This window comes from Rhinoraja longicauda, chromosome 12 (assembly GCF_053455715.1).
Source record: "Rhinoraja longicauda isolate Sanriku21f chromosome 12, sRhiLon1.1, whole genome shotgun sequence".
Lineage (NCBI taxonomy): Eukaryota > Metazoa > Chordata > Chondrichthyes > Rajiformes > Arhynchobatidae > Rhinoraja > Rhinoraja longicauda.
In genome coordinates, this window is record NC_135964.1 from 14,893,419 (window position 1) to 14,919,358 (window position 25,940).

At 41.4% G+C, this 25,940-nt stretch overlaps 1 protein-coding gene across 2 annotated transcripts in view; it reads right to left on the reverse strand.

The window, feature by feature from the left end:
• The window catches only part of man1a2 (mannosidase, alpha, class 1A, member 2), a 112,113-nt gene that overhangs the window by 41,663 nt on the left and 44,510 nt on the right, over nucleotides 1-25,940 (reverse strand). For both annotated transcript variants that reach the window (XM_078409113.1, XM_078409114.1), the window contains exons 4-6: nucleotides 13,865-13,983; nucleotides 10,725-10,805; nucleotides 1,769-1,863 (exon numbers count right to left, since the gene is read on the reverse strand). In XM_078409113.1, coding sequence (XP_078265239.1) covers nucleotides 1,769-1,863; nucleotides 10,725-10,805; nucleotides 13,865-13,983 — 295 coding nt within the window. The remainder of the gene's footprint in view (nucleotides 1-1,768; nucleotides 1,864-10,724; nucleotides 10,806-13,864; nucleotides 13,984-25,940) is intronic.

Below are 25,940 nucleotides of genomic sequence, written 5' to 3' on the forward strand. Positions count from 1 at the left end.
AAAAAATATAATTCACATGGGTCATTTAACAAAGATGGGACAAACATTGCGAATGAGGAATGAATCTTACTACTAAAAAACTAGCATGTTAAACTTATAGCAGCTGGATGGCAGAGTCAATCCAGCATTCTGGATTGTGATCATTGCCCTAGCATCTAGATTTTTAAAAATTGCAGCATACTGTCGGGTTGAATAACCACTAGGTTTGGCAACAGCTCTGTCCAAGACTGCAAGAGAATAGAGAGTTGTAGATGTGGACGCAGACCAGAGTCCTCGCCACTGACTCCATGCCGCCCTGAAAAAGCAGCCAATTTAATCAGAGACTTGTCCCAACCCGGTCATTCCTTCTTCTCCCTGCTCCCATCTGGCAGAAGATACAGAAGCTTGAAAGTGTGCACCACCAGATTCGGAAACAGCTTCTTCCAGGCTTCTTCCAACAATCTGTCCATGAGCTCAGAGACTATCCAATTCACCTCTACCCCATTTCAAATGTTGGGGTTTGTCTTTGTAACTGATGCGCTGTAATGTTGAAAACTGTATTTTGCACTCTGCATCTTCCCCTTTGCTCAACCAATTTTATCCTGTATCTATACATTGTAAATGGCCCGATTGCAACTGTCTTTCAGTTGTCTGGATAGCACGCAACAAAAACTGCTCACTGTACCTAGGTACACGTGACAGTAAACTAAATTGCAACTTGAGTTTTGTCCTGATTAATGTATCTGATCTGATAGTAGGCAAAACAAAGATTTTCACTGTACCTCAGTACATGAAATAAACTCAATAATAAACCTGAACCTGAAATGGATTCTATAATAAAAAAATCTAAAAGTTAAGGAAATAATCACAATATAAAACGCTGAATTGTCTCTGAAATACTATTACTATAAATTTAAAATGCTCATTTTTGGTGGAATATTTCATTCCCCATTCACAATCTTTGTCCAACCACCGTGCTAAATGACCCATATGACTTAATTATTTTTTCATATGGAGGTATGACAGTTTCATTTTTATCAATCTTTATAGTCAATTTGTATATTTTGTGATATTTTTAATAAAAAACATTAATTATATGTATTCTTCCATGAAATAATCTCCTTTTTAGAATAACCGTCAATTTATAGGTTGATGGTAAACATGAGAGTCAGTGACACCAAGATATCAATTTAAATCAAATCAGCAAGTAAAATGTAAAAAAATAAAATCATTTTGTAATTGAGTAAGAAATGTCTTGCAGTTTTCAGCATATTTGGGAATGCTATAAGCCCTATTTAATTGTAGTCATATTGCATTTGCAAATCCACACATAGTTTGTATTATAAATATGCAAGCCACCAATCAGAACAGATTACTGCCCAGATTTACGAACTTCTCAGTATTGGCAAAGCATGTTCCAGTCCCACACAACATACGTGCACAGAACACAAGCAGTAAACATGCATAATTGTCCATGCATAAATATGATCACACCAAAGTCACTCACTGAACATGAAAATTGGTTTTGAAGAAACGTTTTAAACTTAAGGACTTTGAGAAAAAATGTGATTTTGCATTTGAACAATATTGCAGATGGTTTGATGCCCTCATCAAATATCCTTCATGTACTGACAGATAATTATATTGCTAACCGTGAACTGTGGTAAAGTAACCGACCATTCTGCAGATTCCAAGCCTCCTTACTTTAGGAGATGGTGGAATTAAGGTGGCAGTAAGGCAAGGGTAGGGAGAATGCATGGGGTGTACAACGTTGTGCAAGTTAGCTCACCTCTTTAGATTCACCATTGCCCAAGGGATACCTGTGGGGGTGTTAAAGGAAGGCAGCAGCTTCTCAGCAAGTTGTGCAGCTTTCTGCTTAAACACCTGGAAAAGCAAAGGAGATTTTTTTTCAAGATACTTACACGTTACTTTCACTAGAAGTAAAACATGAGCAGTTACAATATTTAGACTTTTCACAGGCATCGTAGAGTGGGAATGAGTGAACAGAAGTTGATTTCAAATTCGGACCCCATGCACTAAAAATAACAATCAAGGCACCAAATTTTTTTATATAGCTCTCTGTATCAGTCGCACCCAGGAGGCCAGTATCCAGTTATACTAACATCCCATTGCAAGGCTAAATGCAACTTAAAAAATGCTACATTACAAATGCTAGAAATATGAAACAAATCATAAAACGTTGCAAATTCTCAGATGGTCAGGCCACGACACAGCTAACTTTTTGGCTGAAGATTCTGAAGTCAAAATGGGGGAGAGTTAAAAGTTAACTCTTAAAAACGTAAGATTGTGGTACAGTGGCGCAGCGTGGTGTTGCTGCCCTGCAGCGAAAAGCACCCAGGGTCGATCCTGCTGTCTGTTCAGAGTTTGACATTCTCCCTGTGACCACGTGGGGTTTCTCCGCATGCTCCGAAACCTGGATTTCCTCCAACATTCCAAGGATGTGCAGGTTTGTACGATAATTGGCTTCTGTACATTTCCCTTAGTATGCAGGATGCAAAAGTGGCATAACTAGTGTACGGGTGATTGATGGTCAGCATGGACACAGTGGGCTGAAGGGCCTGTTTCCATACTGTCTCTCTAAACTAAACTGAATATCAAATCGCAAACTATCGAAAATCGGTGTGGAGCAATTGGATTTTTAGATTTTTATATTTAGAGATACAGCGCGGAAACAGGCCCTTCGGCCCACCGGGGCCGCGCCGCCAGCGATCCTCGCACATTAGCACTAACCTACACACACTAGGGACAATTTTTACATTTGCCCAGCCAATTAACCTACATACCAGTACGTCTTTGGAGTGTGGGAGGAAACCGAAGATCTCGGAGAAAGCCCACACAGGTCACGGGGAGAACGTACAAACTCCGTACAGACGGCGCCCATAGTCAGGATCGAACCTGAGTCTCTGGCGCTGCATTCGCTGTAAGGCAGCAACTCTACCGCTGCGCCACCGTGCCGCACGGACAAAGGGAATGGCAGTGTAGGCTGTAACCAGGGCTGATAGACACAAAGTGCTGGAGTAACTCAGCGGTCAGGCAGAATCTGGAGAAAAGGAATAGGTAACTCTTTGGTTCGGAGCCCTTCTTCAGACTGGACTGAAAGCCTTCTTCAGATTGTAATCAGGGTTGTTACGTGGCTGGCTTGCTAAGGCAGGGTAGTTACAGGGTGAGAAAGTCTAGTTTAGTGTCACGTGTACCGAGGTACAGTGAAAAGCTTTTTTGTTGCATGCTATCCAGTCAGCGGAAAGACTATACATGATTACAATCAAACCGTTCACAATGTACAGATACAGAATAACTGGAATAATGTTTAGTGCCGATAAAGTCCAGTAGAGTCCGATTAAAATAGTCAGAGGGTTTCCAACTTGCAAAAAAGATAGGTATGATAAAAAGAAATAATAGACAATAGAAATTGCTTTTTAACATAGCGATAATAGGGTTATGGAAATCTTTATCAAATTAAGAGATTTTCAAAAAAGACTTGCAATACTTATTCGATATTACTTTCCCCCTTCAGAATGAAGCTCGCAGTTTCACTCATCTCAGTTCCCCCAGCCCATTTTAGAGCCAGTTCCTTCATTCATCTCTAGCTAGGCAGAATGGAAATTTGTTGCTGCTATTAATTGGGATTGAAGCGAGGAAACAGAAATTACTGTGCAACATAAATGCATAATTAATGCACCAGCTGCTATTTAGCTGACATTAGCACCGTTTTTTAATCATTTTCATATGGGCTATAAAAGAGAAAGTACAAAGCAACAAAATTAGGCACATATTGTATTCCAGCAGAGAACAAGGTAAAGCTATAAAAAAGCAATTCCTTAAACTTCTTTACTGAAAACTCTTAAAAATTAAATTAAAAACGCTAATTAAAAAGTTACAAATGTGTTATTTTTTTAATGGAGTAGAATTGCACAAAAATTGGAAATTCTGTGTAAGATAATGATATTTTCAACTTAGAGGTGAACAACATTCATTTTTATTTCAATTATTTTGGATTAACAACAGTAGCATCTATGTAGAAACAATTTTATAAGAGAATCGTAATGCTCTGAAAAGGTGGGGGGGGGAACAAAATTAGCAATTTGCAAAAAGTTTAGTTTATGATAAACAAAGCTATGAAGGAAAGTCGGAAATATAAGCTGGTAAGGTGTAAATACTCAGGATGAGCAGCATCTGTGAAGAGAGAAACATTAGGATCACGTGATGAACTTACACCTGGAGTAAAAACACAAAGTGCTGGAGTAACTCAATGGGTCAGGCAGCATCTCGGGAGGATGTGGATAGGCGACGTTTCGCGTCCGGATCTTTCTTCCTGGTTGTAGTAGTGGGGAGAGAAGAAAGATCCCGACACGAAATGTCACCTATCCATATCCTCCAGAGCTGCTGCCTGACCTATTGAGTTACTCTGTCATTGTGTGGTTTGCTCAAGATTCCAGAATCTGCAGTTCCATGTGTCTCAGTTCCTGGACTGGCCATTCCCGACACAAAAAGGCTGGCCATCCAAAATTATTGATTGCAATGTCAATTCCTGGGAGGTCTAATGTCAGATAGACACGTGTAGGAGGGAACTGCAGATGCTGGTATACACCGACGATAGACACAAAAAGCTGGAGTTACAGGCAGCATCTCTAGATAGAAGAAATGGGTGACATTTAGGGTCAAGACCCTTCTTAAGACTGGGAGTCAGGAGGGAGGGAGACAGAGATATGGATGGGTAAAGTATGAAGGTGACAACGAGGCATACAAAGATAACATTTAATCAGGAGCACGGTTGGACTGGTTGGAGAACTAGGATGGGGGAGGGATGGAGAGAGAGAAAAAGCAAGGGTTACTTGGTTAGAGGTCATACCACTGGGTTGTAAGCTGCCCAAGCAAAATATAATGTGCTGTTCCTTCAATTTGCTTTGAGCCTCACTGACAGTGGAGGAGGCCCAGGACAGAAAGGTCAGTGTGGGAATCGGAGGGGAAAGTTAAAATGTTTAGCAACCGGGAGATTATGTAGGTCTAGGCGAACTGAGCGAAGGTGTTCAGCGAAACGATTGCCTAGCCAGCTCTTGGTCTCGCTGAGTCCACACCTGGATCGGCGGATGCAGTCGATGAGGTTGGAGGAAGTGCAAGTAAACCTCTGGCTCACCTGAAAGGGCAGTCGGTGTCCTTGGACAGAGTCGAGGGAGGAGGTATAGAGACAGGCGCTACGTCTCCTGCGGTTGTGGAATAAAGTACCTGGGGAGGGGGTGGTTTAGGTGGGATGGGATGAGTTGCAGAGGGAACGGTCGCTGTGGAAAGTGGAAAGGGGTGGAGATGGGAAGATGTGGCTAGTGGTGAGATCCCGTTGGAGGTGACAAAAATGTCGGAGGATTATGTGCTGTATGCGACGGCTGATGGGGTGAAAGGTAAGGACTAGGGCGACCGTGTCCCTGTTGGGACTGGGGGAAGGGGGAGCAAGAGCAGAGCTGTGGGATACCAAGAAAATTCCTAATGTCATATTCCTTGAGCTTAGAAAAGTGAACGAAGACAGAGTCAAAGTGGGTGCAGGATGGAGAATTAAAATGATAGGGAAGCTCTTGCAGCTCTGAGCCACACTTGCAGACTGAAAGATGTGCTGTAAAGTGGTAAGGCAATGTATATTTGTTTTTAATTCAATGTAATGTGGGCCACATAATGAGCACCAATTTTAAAACGTTAAATTAGAAGCACAAGCGAAACACTGCATCATTAAAAGTAACACTTCTGTTTTATGTCAAGGCATTCAACCATTAACGCAGTGAACCCTGCTCACCAACATGACCCACCATCACATCTGCACCTCTAAAAATAGGCATTAGAGATACAGCATGGAAACAGGACCTTCGGCCTACCGAGTCCGTGCCAACCAGCGATTACCCATACACTAGTTCGATATCATCCCAGTATCACATCCTACGCATCCATAGTCAGGATCAAACCCAGGTCTCTGACGCTGTAAAGCAGCATCTCTCCCGCCCACTGTATCGCCCCAGTCATCAGTTAATTTGGTATATCTGTATAAACAATACCATAAATCTACATCTAACTATTGCGATAGTTTCAACCATTCCAGAATCAGTTTCATGGCGACATAAGGAAGTGCAGGTGCTGCTTTACATAAAAAAGACCAAGTGCTGGAGTAATTCAGCGGGTCAGGCATCTCTGAAGAACATGGATAGGTGACGTTTCGGGTTGAGATCCTTCTTCAAACTGATTGTGGTGTGTGGGAGAAAGCTGGAAGAGTTGTGGCAGGATACGGCCTGGCCTGGATAAAGCCTAAGTGAATACGGGTTAGGAGGGGGTTTTGATAGGTCAATGGTTGGACAAGGCCAGAGATAAAGAGGCAAAAAGTGTGAGATAAGGATAGTGCAAATTGTGTAGCCTGAGGAAGGGGTGTAGCTTACATTGCTTCCAACTTAAGATATTGTTCTCAGAATCAAGACATTGTTCTGAGAATCTTGGCAAAGTGCCCAAGTGCATTGGACTGCAGGAAACATTTAGATATTTAATTAGACTACTTCATTTTTCCACCTCACACAATTTGCTACAAAACAATTTAATGCTTCAACTGGATGATTTAATATTATTGTTTACTAACTGGCAATGCAGGTACAGATTTTTAACATTTGATTCACGTGGTGTACAAGTTGACGTCTAATTATTTTCAATGAAACTATTTTTGACCTTTCAAAGCACATTTCTGAACTGCCACTCGCACACATGCATGGAATTGTGGATGGAGAAACGGTCATTTAATATTGGACATAAGAATCAAATACTAAATTTGCTAATAAAAATATGAATCCAAATTTAGTTTAATGAATGTGTTCAACAAATTAAGTGGTACAATTAAACAGTTCCTGACTGCAGCATTTGAGTTTGGCTCTGCCTTTTTGGTCTCTTCATCTCTGGGTGTACATGGATCTTGCCCCAAAACTGGAGAATGTTCAAGATGGAGATCTTGAAATATAACACCACGTTTGAAAAATTGCAGTGAATTTGATAGATTACAGAAAATAGGTGCAGGAAGAAGCCCTGAGAAGCCAATGAAGGAAAGTAATGTAGTAAGGAACTGCAGATGCTAATTGATGATATTTGGGGCAACAAAATCTGCCCATTGTTTACTGCTTAGTTTACAGTTACAGCAAGGAAATAGACCCTTCCGCCCACCGAATCCACACTGACCGTAAATCAACAGTTCACACTGCTTTACAATAAAAAATAACCAAAGTGCTGGAGCAACCCAGCGGGTCAGGCACCATCTCTGGAGAACGTATATTCAGATCACATGTATTCATCTCCAGACTGATTGTCAGGGAAGGAAGCTGGAAGAGAGGAGGGGGCAGGACAAAGCCTGCTTTGATACAGATGAGGAGGGTTTTCTGTAGTTTTGTCGTCCTGCAGTATAATTTTAAAGAGGTTGCAAGATTGTCGACATATGTTGAAGCCCTAGAAACTAACAGCAAATCCTTGGTTTATAAATGAAAAGATTAGGATGGTAAGCTGAAATGTAAAGAGTAGCGGGAAGTCAGAGGATTGGGAAACTTTCAAAGGACAACAGAGGGTAAAAAAAAGGGCAATACAGGCTGAAATTATGACGTACAAGGGTAAGCTGGCAAAGAATATAAAAAAGGATAGTAAAAGCTTCTTTAGGTATGTTAAGAGAAAAAGATTAGTAAAGACAAATGTGAGTCCCTTGAAGGCAGAAACGGTTGAAATTATAATGGGTAACAAGCGGGCAGTAGAGTTGAACTTCGGAACTGTCTTCACTAAGGAAAACACAAACAATCTCCCAGATGTACTAGAGGACAGAGGATCTAGGGAGACAGAGGAACTGAAAGAAATTTGCATTAGGCGAGAAATAATATTGGGTAGACTGATGGGATTGAAGGCTGATAAATCCCCAGGGCCTGATGGTCGGCATCCCAGGGTACTCAAGGAGGTGGCTCAAGAAATCGTGGACGCATCGGTGATCATTTTCCAATGTTCTATAGATTCAGGATCAGTTCCTGTGGATTGGAGGGTAGCTAATGTTATCCCACTTTTCAAGAAAGGAGCGAGAGAGAAAACGGGGAATTATAGACCAGTTAGCCTGACATCGGTGGGGAAGATGCTGGAGTCAATTATTAAAGAGGTAATAATGGCACATTTATTGTCATATATGCCAGGGTACAACGATATTCCTTGCCCACATGAGAATCAACACCCAACGTTACGAAAAGAAAACAATAACAATGGCAGCACAGTGGCACAGCAGGTGGAGCTGCTGCCTCCAGCACCAGAGCCCAGGGTTCGATCCTGACTTCGGGTGCTGTCTGTGTGTGGACGTTGCGTGTTCTCCCTGTGATCACGTGGGTTTCCACCGCATGCTCCGTTTTCCTCCCACATCCCAAAGACGTGCGAGTCTGTAGGTTAATCAGCCTCTGTAAACTGCCCCCTAGTGTGTAAGGAATGGATGAGAAAGTGGGACAACATAGAACTAATGCGAATGGGTGATCAATGGTCGGCGTGGATTCAGTGGGATGAAGGGCCACTTTCCATGCTTGATTTCCAGTCTGTTACTAAACAGTGGGCAGATTTTGTTTCCCCAAGTATGGTTGGTTGCTTGGCCCCACACTATATCATTTGATCCAGCACGGCACACGACGCAGTCTTCTGCTGGAAGCTGAGCTCGTAACTCTTGGCCAAGGCCATGTGCCAGAGTGGAACTGTCTCAGCAGAGGCAGCGTGTTGCAGAACACCTTTGATAGCCACACGAGGAACTGCAGATGCTGGTTTTCCAAAAAGAGTAACCACCAAGTGCTGGAGTAACTCAGTAGGTCACGCAGCCACACGAGGAACTGCAGATGCTGGTTTTCCAAAAAGAGTAACCACCAAGTGCTGGAGTAACTCAGTAGGTCACGCAGTATCGCTGGAGAACATGGTTTTGTTTAGTTTATTATTTTCATCACGTGTACAGTGAATAGCTATTTATTGCAAGCTATCCAGAAAGACTATACATGATTATAAACAGCATCAGTGGAGAGAATGGACAGACCACATTTTGCTTCGGGACCCTTCTTCAGACTGCAGTAGAGGGGGGAATCCTGGAAAAGAGAGATGGGGGGTGGGCCAAAGCCTGGCATGTGATCGATCAGAGAAAGACATAAAATGAGAAGATTGCCCAATTGTCTTTCTGTTGATCACTGATTTTTTAGGAGACAAATACAGTAAACCAGAGATGTGAGATGCTTCCTGACCCACTGAGTTATGCCAGCACCGTGCGTTATCTTTAATAGCCATTCAGACCAATGCACAGTTGGAAATTGGCAGGCATGATGTTGTGGGCATTATGGAGAGGTGGCTGCAAGAGGATTGGAGCTGGGAGATGAATATTCAGAATTGTACATCCTATCAGAAAAACAAAAAGGTGGGGTAGCTCTGTTGGTTAGGAATGAAATTCAGTCGTTAGTGAGGAGTGACATAGGATCAGAAGATGTAGTCATTGTGGATAGTGCTGAGAAATGATAAGGGTAAAAAGACTCTAATGGCAGTTATTTACAGGCCCCCAAACAGTAGCCAGGATATAGGGTACAAGTTACATCTATCTATATTTTATATTATTAAAACTCTCATCTTGTTTATATCTATATTTAACCGTTTGCTCCCGAAATACAGCCAATACGGTGCACGATAGAGTGACAAGTTTAGGCCCACCTTACTCACAATTGTCCTGGGGTGTGCATTAGCGAAGTTTCATTCAAATTGGTGTTATATTAAAAAACTTATTGACATTTTAGAGTTTAAAAAATCACGTCTCCCATTTTTCCTGGCTGTCAGCCACGTTCAACGCCACAATGGGACCCACCCAAGGACGGGAGTGACGTCCAATGAGGGGGGCGGGGGGCCCATGATGGCCGCCGGGGGCGGGACCCGCCAGAGTGACGGGAGTGGCAGCCAATGAGTGGGGGGGGGGGGGGTCGCTGAGCTGAAACTTTAATAAATGCACTGTCCCCACCCCGCCTCCCCTTCTGGGTTGACCGGAGTCCGTCCCGGCCGAATGCCAATGGTTTTCTAGAGAGTAGAAGTCATGGATGAGTTGCTGGAGTATCTTTTATAGATGGTACGCACTGCAGCCAGCGTGTTGGTGGCAGAGGGAGTGAATTCTTGGGGTACCAATAAAATGAGTAGCTCTGCCTCCGTTGGTGCCAATGATGGTAATTGGGGCTACACTCATCCAGACAAACAGAGTATTCCATCACGTTCTTGACATGCTACAGAGAAGATGGGTTTTGGGTGTACAAAGATCAGTTGTTTGCCTAAAGATACTTCTGATCTGTGTCAGAAGGAACTGCAGATGCTGGTTTAAACCAAAGATAGACACAAAAAACTCAGCGGGATAGGCAACATCTCTGGAGAGAAGGAATGGGTGATGTTTTGGGTCCTTCTTCAGTCTGAAGAAGGGTCTCAACCTGCAGCATTTCGTATGTATCTTCGATACTTCTGATCTGTTCTTTCGCCAATGTGTGTGTATATGTGCAACTGGTCCAATTATATTTCTGGCCAAAGATAATTTTACACTTTCAAAAGGCAAATTCAACATTTTAGGGTTTACTTTTGGCATTGTGTTTCTCCACCCATATTAAAACCTGTACAAAGGCAATTCAACAAGATTTATAAAACTCCATAATTACAAGGGAGGAACATTTATTAAAATAAAGTTAATAGTTACACTGTACCTCCTCTCCTGAGAGATAATAGGCAGCCAGAAGGCCTCCAATAAACCTGATATTCACTTCAAAGACAGAGACTTCTGCATTCTGTAGGGAAAAAAAAGAATTAAGCTGTGACACAACATTCATCAATATTAAATTTGAAGTCCTATAGATTTTTGAGCGCCTGAAAGATATAGTATGGAAACGCCGACCACAATCATCTGTTCACAAGTTCCATGTTATCCCACTTTCTCATCCACTCTGAGTAATTTACGGAGACCAGCTAACCTATAAACCCGCATGTCTTTGGGACGTAGGAGGAAACCCACGCGTCCACAGGGAGAACGTGCAAACTCCACACATACAGCATCCAATCTGTGTCTCTGGGGCTGTGAGGCAGCGGCTCTGTCAGCTGTGCCACTGTTTTCTTGATACATAATAAATTGTCCAATTGTCTTTCTGATGATCACTGATTTTTTTTTAGGAGACAAATACTGAAATTTTAAAACTGCTAACTTTACTCAGCATCAGCATGAGTATGGAAGTTGGAAGGTTACGTTGCAGTTATATAAGACGTTAGTGAGACCACATTTAGAGTGCTGTATTGAATTCAATTCTGGGCACCATGTTAAACGAAAGATGTTGTCAAGTTAGAAAGTATGCACAGACGATTTACAAGGATGTTGCCAGGACTCGGGTCCGAGTTACAGGGAGAGGTTAACCAGGCTGGTACCCTATTCCCTGGAGCACAGGACAATGATGGGTGATCTTATAGAGGTTTATAAAATCATGTGAGGAATAGATCGGGTAGACGTGGAGTCTCTTGCCCAGAGTAGCGGAATTGAGAACTAGAGGACATGGTTTAAGGTGAATGGGGAAAGAATCTGAGAGGTAACTTTTTCACACGGAGGGTGGTGGGTGTATGGAACGAGTTGCCGGAGGAGGTAGTTGAGGAAGGGACTATCGCAAAGTTTAAGAAGTATTTAGATGGGTTGAACGATGACTCGTGAGGTAAATGCTCAAATTTTCTTCAAGTAAAAGTTTGATCACTCAATAATATTAAAATTGTGTGCCTTTTTTTTCCATCAACAGCTGTCACAACGAGAATCCAACGTGTTTTGCTCAAATTGTTGCGCTAACGTGTACCGTTTTGGCTGCTTTCTGCCCAACCAATTGTTCAAGCACTTTTGATTGCAACATGTGCCTTAATTTAGTTCAACAAAGAAACTGACAAGTTACTAAAGAACCTTTAGTAACAACGGGACCCAACGGGTCGTCTAGTACCAATTAAATTTCTACCTCCTAACTTATTCCGTATCAAAAATGGCTGAACCTTCTTACAATGGAAGCTGCAGTAAGATTTTATAATTTTAACTAAATATCTCGTGGGATTTACATTAACCCTTTCTCCTGCAATGGATATGTTTTTAGAAATATATACTAATGCATGCATGAATCTATTGTCTGAAAATATTACAAATATGCCTGCATTGACAGGGGTTGGCCAGCAGGTGGAACTTGCTGAGCAATGATGTCCCAGCAATTCAAGGATTGGTCTATCCTTGAATAATCATTGCCCTTTGGAATAGTCATCTAGAAAACCAATGTTCCTGGAAAAGTTACCCAAATGGACTCCATCAAACTGAGTGCCAAATCCAGCATTTTGCTTTCTTAAATCCTTTAAGTAACATTAGGAATAATGGACATGATCAGCTACGGTACAGGTAGTTCTTAGAATGTGATTTGGCATTCACTAGTAACTTAGTGTTCGAGAAAATAACATTAAACAACTGTGCCAGTGCAGAGATAGGGACTGGGGGTCAGAAAATTTAAGACTCGCATTAACAAAGCTTTTTTTTTACTTGTCGGATCATCAAAAATAAAGATTCTTTTAATTGCTTTAAGTTAATTTTTGTTGCTGCAAGCTAAAAATACTAAAGGCTGCATGTCACATTGTTTGATAGCGAGTGTATCATTGCATACATTTCCATCGAAGCAATTGCTTGTCAATTTCTACGGCTACTCGTGGTTAAACTGACAGATTGGGTTATTAAGAGACACCGATTTCTAATTACTGCGGCAGGTTCCATTGAAGTTTTATTTTTCCCTGGACTAGTTTTTTTTTATTTACAAGCAGTTTGTTTTCTGCTTGTCAAATTCCATGGCAACTTTTAAGTAGTTATCTAGTTCCTGATCAAAATTGCGTTAAAAGCATTTCAGCCCACAGAATACAAATAGTGCCCCCTAATTCATCAATCCTGTTATATCCATGAAACACAGTATAGCAGAACTAATTGTATTCAGCCTGTCCCACTGAGTTACTCCAATTTTTTATGTCTAATTATATTTAGCTTTCTGTACCATCAGTTACATTTTGATTGCCAGCAATTTATCAATCTGAAAGGTTTTAAACTAAAATCTTGCAAAATACAGAGCCATAGATAATAATAGATGTAGGGGATCGCCTAGTACCATACATTTGTGGCAGTAAGGACAGTAGGAGAGAACAATACGAGGAAGGGTGCTGCACAGATGGAGGCGATGAGGACAGAGTAACATCATATGGAATCAAAGAATAAAGTGTGGATCTCTCATTGAACAAGCCAACTCATTATCCATGTTCTGCAGAGATGCTGTCTGAGCTGTTAAGTTACACATTGTGTCCCTTTCTTCTACACCAACTCATTTGCACTTGAGACACTCGACGCTGGAATAACTCGGAGGGTCAGGCAGCATCTCTGGACAAAATGGATAGGTGAAGTTTTGGGTCAGGACACTTCTTTGGACTTATTTATATATTTTGAGGTTTAAGCAGCTACCATAAATACAAAAACAAATGGTTTCAGGACTCAGTTAGGGAAGGAAAACTCATGGAAAGAACATAGTTTCAGATCAAAAACCCTCCCTCAGAATTGAGAAAGACAAGAAAGACAAAGCACTGGTCCAGGTATCAGTAAAGGTGGGGAGGGCAAAGGATGGAATGAAACTAAAGTGTAAAATGGGGTGAAATTAAGTTAGCATTGAAAGAACAGGTAAACTCCCTTTTTCCATGTAACGTGGTGCTAATATTGTGATATCAGGATGATGTGAAGTCTCGCAATGTAGTACATTTACCATTAATACATTTCCCTTCATCTGAAGCAGGCTTCAGACCTTTGACTTACCACACTGAAATCTAGGTTCTTCTCGATCCATTCTTTCCCATCTCGAAACTCATCAAAAAGACCCATGATGTAGAGGGTATCTAATGCATCCACTATGGTAGCACCCAATTGAGAATTTCCTAAAAGAAACAACAACATTCAATGGTTTACGTGGTGTTTGTCTATAACTGAAATTTGATCAAAACTGATTGCCCAACTAACACTTGAGAATCCAGAGTTATACGGCACAGAAACATACCTTTCAGCCCAACTTATTCATGCTGAGTAAGATGACCATCCGAGTTTATCCTATTTATCTGCATTTAGATTCATAGAGTCATAGCCATACAGCATGGGAGCAGAGCTTTTGGCCCAACTTGCCCATGCCAACCAAGATGCTGCATCTACACTAGTCTCACCTGACTGCATTTGGCCCATATCCCTCGAAACGTTTCCTTTTCCATATACCTGTCCAAATATCGGTTATTTGGCCAATACCCCTCCAAATCATTCTCATCCATGTACCCAGTATGTTTAAATGTCTTTTAAATGTTATAATTCCACCCATGTCTACAATATCCTCTGGCAGCTCGTTGCTAATATTCACCACACTGAAACATGTTGCTCCTCAGGTCCCTATTTAATCTTTCCTCTCTCACTTTAAATCTATGCCCTCTACATTAAGATCATGACCATCTATCTACCTTGTGTACACTCCTTACAAATTGAGAACCCCCTACAATGTCACCCCAAGATCTCCTACACCCCTACCTAACCATCTCTCCTTATATCTAAAACCCTCCAGTCTCAGTTACATCCCAGTGAATCTTCTCTGCACCCTTTCCAGCTTAACGACATCCTTCCTATAGTTGGGTGACCAAAACAGCAGAGTAATTCCAATACATTACACTGTATTTCAGTACATATTTACAGCTCATTTGCAACGGACTGAATACTGGAATCATCGCCCCCAAAGGTATCTGCCATCGTCTCACCCATTTGTGCTTTCCAAACCCTGTTGCCTTTCTGTTCTGCCTTATCATAAGATAGCTCGTTACTGCTAAACAAAAATGCTGCAGGCGACTGCATAGAATGGAGCCATACAGATGGAGGGGTAAATCTCACCAGATCCAAAATTACTACCAGTAACACAAAACAACAAGGTACCAGTATCGGCATGTGCAGACGATTAAAGGAATTGGAATCGGTAGTAAAAGGTTCTTCCGAAATTCCAATTAGCAAGGGGCAATAGGCAGGGGTGCATGTTATCGCCCCTGCTATTTGCACTAGTGATAGAGCCTTTAGCTGAAAGTATAAGAAGTCATCCGAATATTTATGGATATAATACCAAACACTCAAATAATAAAATTTCATTATATGCAGACGACATATTATTATATATTACAAATTCGCAAATTAGCATACCAAATATACTAAATTTAATAGAGGAATTTGGTTCTTTTTCAGGATATAGAATAAATTGGAACAAAAGCGAAATTATGACGATAAAACCTCAAGAGTCGACACATTTGCTGAAATTTCCTTTTAGAATTACAACAGAAAAATTTAAGTATTTGGGCATCCAAATTACTAGGAACTATAAATCATTACTTAACGCAAATTATATGCCTTTATTAACTAAATTAAATGGGTTGATTAAATTTTGGAAAACACTGCCAATGTCTCTAATAGGCAGAATAAACGCGATAAAAATGATCTTCTTACCACAAATATTGTACCTATTTCAATCAATACCAATATACTTACCTAAAAAATTCTTTAAAAAATTGGATTCTGATATTATAAATTTTATATGGGATTATAAATCACACAGAATTAAAAAAAAACACTTGTGTAAATCTAAAGAATCAGGGGGACTGACACTCCCTAACTTATTGTATTATTATTGGGCAGTGAATATTAAAAATATAATCTACTGGTTGGACAGTTCTGCCCAACAGGTAGATTGGATAAGAATGGAGAAAGAGGATTGTTCCCCTTACAATATAGGAGCGATCCTTCTTTCCCCGATAAAACTGAACAATATAATATATAAGAAGAATCCAATTATTCATAGTATAATACGAATTTGGAAACAAATAAAACTAACTTTAAAATTAAGAAAATTATCGTTTCTTTCTCCAATAGCTAATAATCCTTCATTCAAACCATCTATTATTGATACAACGTTTATCCATTGGGAAAGAATAGGAATCAAAACGATGGGAGATATGTATGAAATGGGAATTTTTTTACCATTCCAACAATTACAACTAAAATATAATTTGAAAAGTAATCAATATTTCAAATACCTTCAAATTCAAGATTATTTGAAAAAATATATACAAGGATATCAAACCTCAACCCCAGACTTATTGGAGGAAGGAATGAATAGAAAGGCAGAATCAAGCAATTTAATATCTTACTTATATAATATAATTCTAAATATAGAAACACCAACGACAGAGGCAATTAGAAGGGACTGGGAACAAGAGTTATTGATAAAAATTCCGAACGATAGATGGGATAAAAATTTATTATATGTAAATAAATGTTCAATGAATGTAAGACACAACCTAGTTCAATTTAAAATTTTACATAGATTATATTATTCGAAAACTAGACTGAATAAAATATTTTCAAATGTTTCCCCCATCTGCGACAAATGTCTAACTCAAAAAGCCACTATAGCACATTCCTTTGTCTATTGTACAAAACTGTATAAATTTTGGAATGAAATTTTTGGAATTTTTACAAAACTATTTAACACAAAATTGAACCCCAGTACAGAATTGATTATCTTTGGATCAATGGAAGAGGGAAGTAAACTAACTATATTCCAAGAAGCTTTTCTTAATTACGGTCTAATAACAGCAAAAAAACTAATACTCAAATTTTGGAAAAACGCACCTACGCCAACATTCAAAATGTGGATTTCAAGCATGTCTGAAACGTTACATTTTGAAGAAATGAGATTCCTCCTATTAGGCAAAGTAGACCAATTCTTAAAGATTTGGTCTCCTTTTATCAATTTTTTGCAAGCATATGGTGCAACATAACATAACCTTAGAAATTAAACGGTTTAGAACCGGGTGACGGATGGGCAAAAATACGAGATAGGTAGATCTCCCCTAATCTTTCTTTTCTTTACTGTCTCCTTTTCTTTCAATCTTTTAACTTTTCATCTCTATCCTTTATTTCTTTTGCTTTCTGTTTCTACTCGCTTGACTATCTATTCCGACACTCTTTATTTCTTATTTCTTTCTTCTCTCACTGTTCTTTTATTATTAAATCAAAAGTATGAAGTTGTACAAGAATGGAAATATGTATTTATGTATTAGGTACTCAAGTACCACACTATTGTACTTACTTCTAACAAAAAAAAAAAGAAGAAAAAAAAAAAAAAAAAAAAGAAGTGGATGTTACACCAATTGCTCCTTGTGCATCATAGTAAAGAAAGCAAACTCAATGCTAGCATTTATTTCAAGAGGAGTTGGATGCAAAAACAGGGATGTAATGTTGAGTCTCTATAAGGCACTGGTAAGGCCGCATTTGGAATATTGAGAGCAATTTTGGGCACCATATCTGAGGAAGGATGTGCTGGCTCTGGAGAGGGTCCAAAGGAGGTTTACGCGAATGATCCCAGGAATTCGTAATTTAACCTATGATGAGCATTTGTCGGCACTGGGCCTGTACTCGCTGGAACTTAGAAAAATGAGGGGGGGGGGGGACCTCATTGAAACGTACAGAATAGTGAAAGGTTTGGTTAGAGTGTATGTGGAGAGGATGTTTCCACTAGTGGGAGAGTCTAGGACTTGGGGGTCATAGCCTCAAAATTAAAGGATGTTCTTTTAAGAAGGAGATGAGGAGAAATTTATTTAGTCAGAGGGTGGTGAATCTGTGGAATTATTTGCCACAGAAAGCAATGGAGGCCAAGTCAGTGGATATTTTTAAGGCAGAGATAGATTCTTGATTAGTACGGGTGTCAGAGATTATGTGGAGAAGGCAGGAGAATGGGCTTAGGAGGGAGAGATAGATCAGCCATGGCTGAATGGCCTAATTCAACTCCTATTTCTTATGATCAATGTCCACAATAAAAGCAGCTTCCTGAAAGTCGAAAATTCTTATCACATTCTTCCCTCAACTTACTTTTGAGACTAAAACGCAGCTATGTTTTATTGGTGGCACCCGACCAGAGAGCAATGAGCTGCTCACATTCACCAATCCCCTACCATTCCTGCTGCCAGTTTGCCCAGCTGCACCCTGATTGACAGTGCTCTCCACAATGAACATGGAAGGTAGAGCAGTTCAGCACAAGAACAGGCCCTTCGGCCCACAATGTCTATACCGAACACGATGCAGCAACTTCATGCCGCAAATGGCAAGCCCTTCCCAGAACTGCCTTGATAATTACTTAAACCAAACCCTCAGCTTACCAGCAGTCAAAAATGTGACAGAGTGTAGAGTACAGCTAACGGTCAATAATCTAGTACACTTGGAATTTGCAAGGTGCCACATTTGTAGATTTTCTGGAGTTTGGTTTGGTTTATTATTGTCAAGTGTACCAAGAGTGTTAAGATTTTGTTTGCGACGATCCAGTCAAATCAAATTAAACTAATCACAGGTAAATAGGTTTTAGGTTTATTATTATTGTCACATGTATCGAGGTACAGTGAAAAGCTTTGTTTTGCATGTTATTGAAACAGATTATGTACCATACATAATTGAAATCAAGTCATACACAAGTACAATAGGTAGAGCAAAGGGGAAGATACAGAGTGCCGAATATAGTTCTCAGCATTGTAGCGCACCAGTTCCAGAGACAAAGTCCACATTAGGGTAGAGGTGAATTGGACAGTACCTTAGCTTATGGAAGGAGCATTCAGAAGCCTGATAACAGAGGGGAAGAAGCTGGTCCTCAGTCCTGTGGTCCGATGAAATGTGAATGGAGTGAATGGTGGGGAGTCTAGTCTGTATGAAACCAGGCCACACACAAGTACAACGGTGCAAAGAGAAAAACACTAGGGTGCTGAATATAGTCTTACACCATTGTAATGTAAGAAAATAACTGCAGATGCTGGTACAAATCAACGGTATTTATTCTCTAAATGCTGGAGTAACTCAGGAGAGAAGGAATGGGCGACGTTTCGGGTCGAGACCCTTCTTCAGACTGATGTGTTTATTCACAAAATGCTGGAGTAACTCAGCAGGTCAGGCAGTATCTCAGGAGAGAAGGAATGGGCGACGTTTTGGGTCGAGACCCTTCTTCAGACTGACGATCAGTACGGGAGCACCTCAAGGCTGTGTGCTCAGCCCCTGCTCTACTCACTCAATACTCATGACTGTGTAGCCGGACACAGTGCAAACTCCAAGTTTGCCGACGACACCACCGTTGTTGGACGAATTACAGATGGTGATGAGTCAGAGTATAGAAGCGAGATCGAATGATTGACCAAATGGTGCCAGCACAACAACCTGGCTCAATATCAGTAAAACCAATGAACTGATTGTGGACTTTGGAAGAGGAAGGATGAGGACCCACATCCCTGTTTATATCAACGGGACAATGGTAGAGAGTCAAAAACTTCAAATTCCTGGGCGTGCATATTTCCGAAGATCTTTCCTGGACCCAGCACACTGATGCAATTATAAATAAAGCACATCAACGCCCCTTACTTCCTGGTTACAGAGATTCGGTATGTCAGAGAGGATTCTCTTGACTTCTACAGGTGTACAATAGTGAGCATATTGACTGGTTGCATCATGGCCTGGTTCGGCAACTTGAACATCCAGGAGCGGAAAAGACTGCAAAAAACTGAACACTGCCCAGTCTATCACCGGCTCTGACCTCCCCACCAAGGGATTTATCGGAATAGCTGCCTCAAAAAGGCAGCCAGCGTCATCAGACCCACACCATCCTGGCCACACACTCATTTCAACACTGTCATCGGGAAGAAGGTACAGGAGCCTGAAAAATGTAATGTCCCAGGTTCAGGAACAGCTTCTTCCCTACAGCCATCAGGCTATTAAACAACCTCAAATAAACTCTAAACTACAATAGACTATTATCATTGCACTACTATTGTTTGTTTTTTGAGTATGTGTGCATGTGTATATGCATGTGTGTGCATTTGTGTGTGTGCATGTGTGCATGTGCATATGTATGCATGTGTGTGTGCATATGTGTGCATGCATGCGCGTGCGTACTTGAGAGTATGTGCATAGTTACGCACTAGACTTTTTCTCTCTCTCGTTTATCACACTCTCGTTTATCACATTGTTTACAGTGCACTATGTTTACATATTCTGTTATGCTGCAGGAAGTAAGAATTTCATTGTTATATCTGTTACATATGACAATAAAACACTCTTGACTCTTGATCCATGTACTTGTCTAACTGTTTCTTAAACGATGGGACAATCCCAGCCTTAACTACCTCCTCTGGCAGCTTGTTCCATACACCCATCATCACCCTTTGTGTGAAAAAGTTACCCCTTCGGATTCCTATTAAATCTTATCCCCTTCATCTTGAACCCATGTGTTCTGGTCTTCGATTCCCCTATTCTGGGCAAAAGACTGCATATACCCGAACGATTCCTCTCATGATTTTGTACACTTCTACAAGATCACCCCTCATCCTCCTGCCTCCATGGAATAGAGACCCAGCCTACTCAACCTCTCCCGACAGCTCACACCCTTTATTCCTGGCAACATCCTCGTAAATCTTTTCTGAAGCCTTTGAAGCTTGACAATATCTTTCCTATAACATGGTGCCCAGAACTGAACACAATATTCTAAATGCGGCCTCACCAATGTCTTATACAACTGCAACATGACCTCCCAACTTCTATACTCAATACTCTGACTGTTGATGGGCAAGATGCCAAAAGCCCTTTTGACCACCTTATTCACCTGCGACTCAACCTTCAAGGAACCATGCACCTGTACTCCTAGATCCCTCTACTCTACAACACTACCCAGAGGTTTTTCGCCTCTCCCAGGAGATCACTCAAGTCTTTTGGGTGGGCGGTTGGAGCGGTTGGAGCAGCGGCCGGGCGGTAGGTTTAGTAACCGAGCACGGGGCTTTGTTTGGGGAGTATGAGTGCCAGGGCAGTTTATTGTTCTGGGTGTCGGATGTGGGGAATCTGGGAGTCTGATAGTCTTCCAGACATCCACATCTGCGCCAGGTGCGACCAGATGGGGCTCCTAAGGGACCGTATTAGGAACCTGGAGCGGCAGATTGATGACCTCCGTTTGGTCAGGGAGAGTGAGGAGGTTATAGATAGGAGTTACAGAGAGGTGGTCACTCCAAGACCACGGGAGGTAGACAAGTGGGTCACGGTTAGGGGGGGCAAGGAGCAGGGACTAGGGAGTACCCCGGTGGCTGCACCCCTTGGAAATAAGTACTCCTGTTTAAGTACTGTTGGGGGGAACAGCCTACCTGGGGGCAGCGACGGTGCCCGGGCCTCTGGCAAGGAGTTCGGCCCTGTTGCTCAGAAGGGTAGGGAAAGGAAGAGGAGAGCGATAGTAATAGGGGACTCTATAGTGAGGGGGTCAGATAGGCGATTCTGTGGACGCAGTCGGGAGACCCGGATGGTGGTTTGCCTCCCTGGTGCCGGTGTCCGGGATGTGTCTGAGCGTGTCCAGGATATCCTGAAAGGGGAGGGAGATGAGCCAGAGGTCGTGGTACATATAGGTACCAACAATATAGGTAGGATAAGGGAAGAGGTCCTGAAAGGAAAATTTAGGGGGCTAGGAAGAGAGTTAAAAAAAAGGACTTCCAAAGCAATAATCTCAGGCTTACTGCCTGTGCCACGCGTTAGTGAGAATAGGAATGGAGTGAGGTGGAGGATAAATACGTGGCTGAGGAACTGGTGCAAGGAGCAGGGATTCAAGTTTCTGGATCATTGGGACCTCTTCTGGGGGAAGTATGACCTGTACAAAAAGGACGGGTTGCATCTGAACCTGAGGGGAACCAATATCCTGGCGGGGAGATTTGCTAAGGTAATTGCAGAGACTTTAAACTAGTACGGTTGGGGGGAGGGACTCAAACACAGATAGCTAATAGGCAGTGTGTGAGGCAGGAGGCAGAAAAGGGAAACACTCAGACCCAATATATAGGAGAGAAAGAAGGGAAAAGAAATAAACTGAGAATAAGAAATGATGGGTCCCTTAAATGTGTATATTTTAATGCTAGGAGCATTGTAAGAAAGGTGGATGAGCTTAGAGCCTGGATTGACATCTGGAAGTATGATGTTGTGGCGATCAGTGAAACATGGTTGCAGGAGGGTTGCGATTGGCAATTAAATATTCCAGGATTTCATTGTTTCAGATGTGATAGAATCGGAGGGGCAAGAGGTGGGGGTGTGGCATTGCTTGCCAGGGAGGATATCACAGCAGTGCTTTGGCAGGACAGACTAGAAGGCTCGATTAGGGAGGCTGTTTGGGTGGAACTCAGAAATGAGAAAGGTTTAGCAACACTTATAGGGGTGTATTATAGACCGCCAAATAGGGAACGAGAATTGGAAGAGCAAATATGTAAGGAGATAGCAGATATTAGTAGTAAGCACAGAGTAGTGATTGTGGGTGATTTCAATTTTCCGTATATAGACTGGGAATCACATTCTGTTAAAGGGCTGGATGGTTTGGAGTTTGTAAAATTTGTGCAGGATAGTTTATTGCAGCAATACGTAGAGGTGCCTACCAGAGAAGGGGCAGTGTTGGACCTCCTGTTAGGAAATGAGACGGGTCAGGTGACGAAGGTATGTGTTGAGGAGCACTTTGGGTCTAGTGATCACAATGCCATTAGTTTCAATATCATTATGGAGAAGGTCAAATCTGGACCAAGGGTTGAGATTTTGGATTGGAGAAAGGCTAATTTTGAGATGAGAAAGGATTTAAAAGGAGTGAAATGGAACTTTTTGTTTTATGAAAAGGATATAATAGAGAAATGGAGGATATTTAAAGGTGACATTTTGAGAGTACAGAGTCTTTATGTCCCTGATCGGTGGAAAGGAAAGAATAATAATTTGAAAGAGCCGTGGTTTTCCAGGGAAATTGGACACTTGGTTCGGAAAAAGAGGGAGATATACAATAAATATAAGCGGCAGGGAGTAAATAAGGTTCTTGAGGAATATAAAGAATGTAAAAGGAATCTTAAGAAGGAAATTAGAAAAGCGAAAAAAAGATATGAGGCTGCTTTGGCAAGTAATGTAAAAGTAAACCCCAAGGGGTTCTACAGATATGTCAATAGCAAAAGGATAGTGAGGGATAAAATTGGTCCATTAGAGAGTCAGAGTGGACAGCTATGTGCTGAGCCGGAAGAAATGGGGGAGATATTAAACAATTTATTTTCTTCGGTATTCACCGAGGAGAAGGATATTGAATTATGTGAGGTAAGCGAAACAAGTAGAGTAGAGAAGGAAATTATGAGGATTAAAGAAGAGGAGGTACGGACACTTTTGAAAAATATAAAAGTGGATAAGTCTCCAGGTCCTGATAGGATATTCCCTAGGACATTGAGGGAAGTTAGTGCAGAAATAGCAGCAGAAATAGCAGGGGCTACGACGGAAATATTTCAAACGTCATTAGAAACGGGGATGGTGCCAGAAGATTGGCGCATTGCGCATGTTGTGCCTTTGTTTAAAAAAGGTTCTAAAAGTAAACCTAGCAATTATTGACCTATTAGTTTGACGTCTGTGGTGGGAAAATTAATGGAAAAGATACTTAGGGACAATATATATAATTATTTGGACAAACAAGGCCTGATTAGAAACAGTCAACATGGATTTGTGCCTGGAAGGTCATGTTTGACTAATCTTCTTGAATTTTTTTGAAGAGGTTACCAGGGAAATTGATAAGGGCAAGGCTGTAGATGTTGTCTATATGGACTTCAGTAAGGCATTTGACAAGGTTCCACATGGAAGGTTGATTAAGAAGGTTAAATCATTGGGTATTAATAGTGAGGTTGCAAGATGGATTCAACAATGGCTGAATGGGAGATACCAGAGGGTAATGGTTGACAATTGTATGTCAGGTTGGAGGCCAGTGTCTAGTGGAGTGCCCCAGGGATCTGTGTTGGGTCCACTGTTGTTTGTCATTTACATTAATGATCTGGATGATGGTGTGGCAAATTGGATTAGTAAATATGCAGATGATACTAAGATAGGTGGTGTAGTTAGTAATGAAGTAGAGTTTCAAAGTCTACAGAGAGACTTGGGCCTTTTGGAAGGGTGGGCTGAAAGATGGCAGATGGAGTTTAATGTTGATAAGTGTGAGGTGCTGCATTTTGGTAGGACAAATCAAAATAGGACGTACAGGGTAAATGGTAGGGAATTGAGGAATGCAGTGGAACAGAGGGATCTGGGAATAACTGTGCATTGTTCCCTGAAGGTGGAATCTCATGTGGATAGGGTGGTGAAGAAGGCATTTGGTATGCTTGCCTTTATAAATCAGAGCATCGAGTATAGAAGTTGGGATGTAATGTTAAAATTGTACAGGGCATTGGTGAGGCCGAATTTGGAGTATGGTGTGCAGTTCTGGTCGCCAAATTATAGGAAAGATGTCGACAAAATGGAGAGGGTACAGAGGAGATTTACTAGAATGTTGCCTGGGTTTCAGCACTTAAGCTACAAAGAGAGGTTGAACAGGTTGGGTCTTTATTCTTTGGAGCGTAGAAGGTTGAGGGGGGACTTGATAGAGGTTTTTTAAATTTTGAGAGGGACGGACAGAGTTGACGTGGGTAGGCTTTTCCCTTTGAGAGTGGGGAAGATTCCAACAAGGGGACATAGCTTCAGAATTGAGGGACAAAAGTTTAGGGGTAACATGAGGGGTAACTTCTTTACTCAGAGGGTGGTGGCTGTATGGAATGGGCTTCCGGTGGAAGTGGTGGAGGCTGGCTCGATTTTATTATTTAAGAGTAAATTGGATAGGTATATGGATAAGAGGGGATTAGAGGGTTATGGTCTGAGTGCAGGTAGATGAGACTAGGTCAGGGAGAGTGGTCGGCGTGGACTGGAAGGGCCGAACGGGCCTGTTTCCGTGCTGTAGTTGTTATATGGTTATATGGTTATATGGAGAAGCATGTTAATTGCAATTGGGACATGCAGCTCCCTTGATAGCAACAGGATTACAACCGCGTCTATCCCCAGTGAATTATTTTTTGTTGTTTGTCAAATACAATGATGTGCTTTAGAGAGTCACACAAAAATCCTTGCCGTGCAGATGAAGAAAAAACATGTTGATAGTTTAAGCACTCTTTGCTCTTCAAGTTGCATCCTCACTAGAAAGTATTTTTTCCAGTATTGATAGTTGTTTTACAATGGGAAGAAACTATGTAAGCAACTGCAACAAAATATGAAGAAAACAAAAAGATGCTTCAAAGTCAAAGCCACAAGGAACTGGAGATGCTGGCTTACAGAAATAGATACAAAGTGCTAGAGTAACTCAGTGGATCAGGCAGGAAAAACGGCCCCACGGTGGCACAGTGGCTCAGCTGGTAAAGCCGCTGCCTTACGTTGCCAGAGTCCCGGGCTTCATCCTGACCTTGAGTGCTGTCTTCGTAAAGATTACACGTTCTCTCTGTGACCACATGAATTTCCTCTGGGTGTTTTGGTTTCCTGCCGCATACCAAAGACGTGCGGGTTTGTTGGTTAATTGCCATGGTAAAATTGCCCCTAGTTTGTAGGTAGTGGATGATAAAGTGAGATAACATAGAACTAGTGTGAACGGGAGATCGATGGCTGGCATGATCTCAGTGGGCCAATGGTCGCGTTTCCATCCTGGATCTTTAAACTCTCTAAACGGACGTGAAGCGTCACTTGTTCATGTCCTCCAGAGATGTTGTCTGACCTGCCGAGTTACTCCAGCACTGCGTGTCTTTTTCAGTCACCCGTTGTGCAGGCACGGATACTTGCATCATGTAAGTAAACCACATTAGGAAGATGGATGCTTCGAGATTTAAAGATTGACTTTAAAATATTCATAAAACAAATCAGCTTAATTCATTTTGCTCAAAATACTCCAATATTGTAGATAAAGTTTCCAAGATAATAAATGAATTCAGTTCTGCCTTTTTACCTTATTTTTTAACTAAAC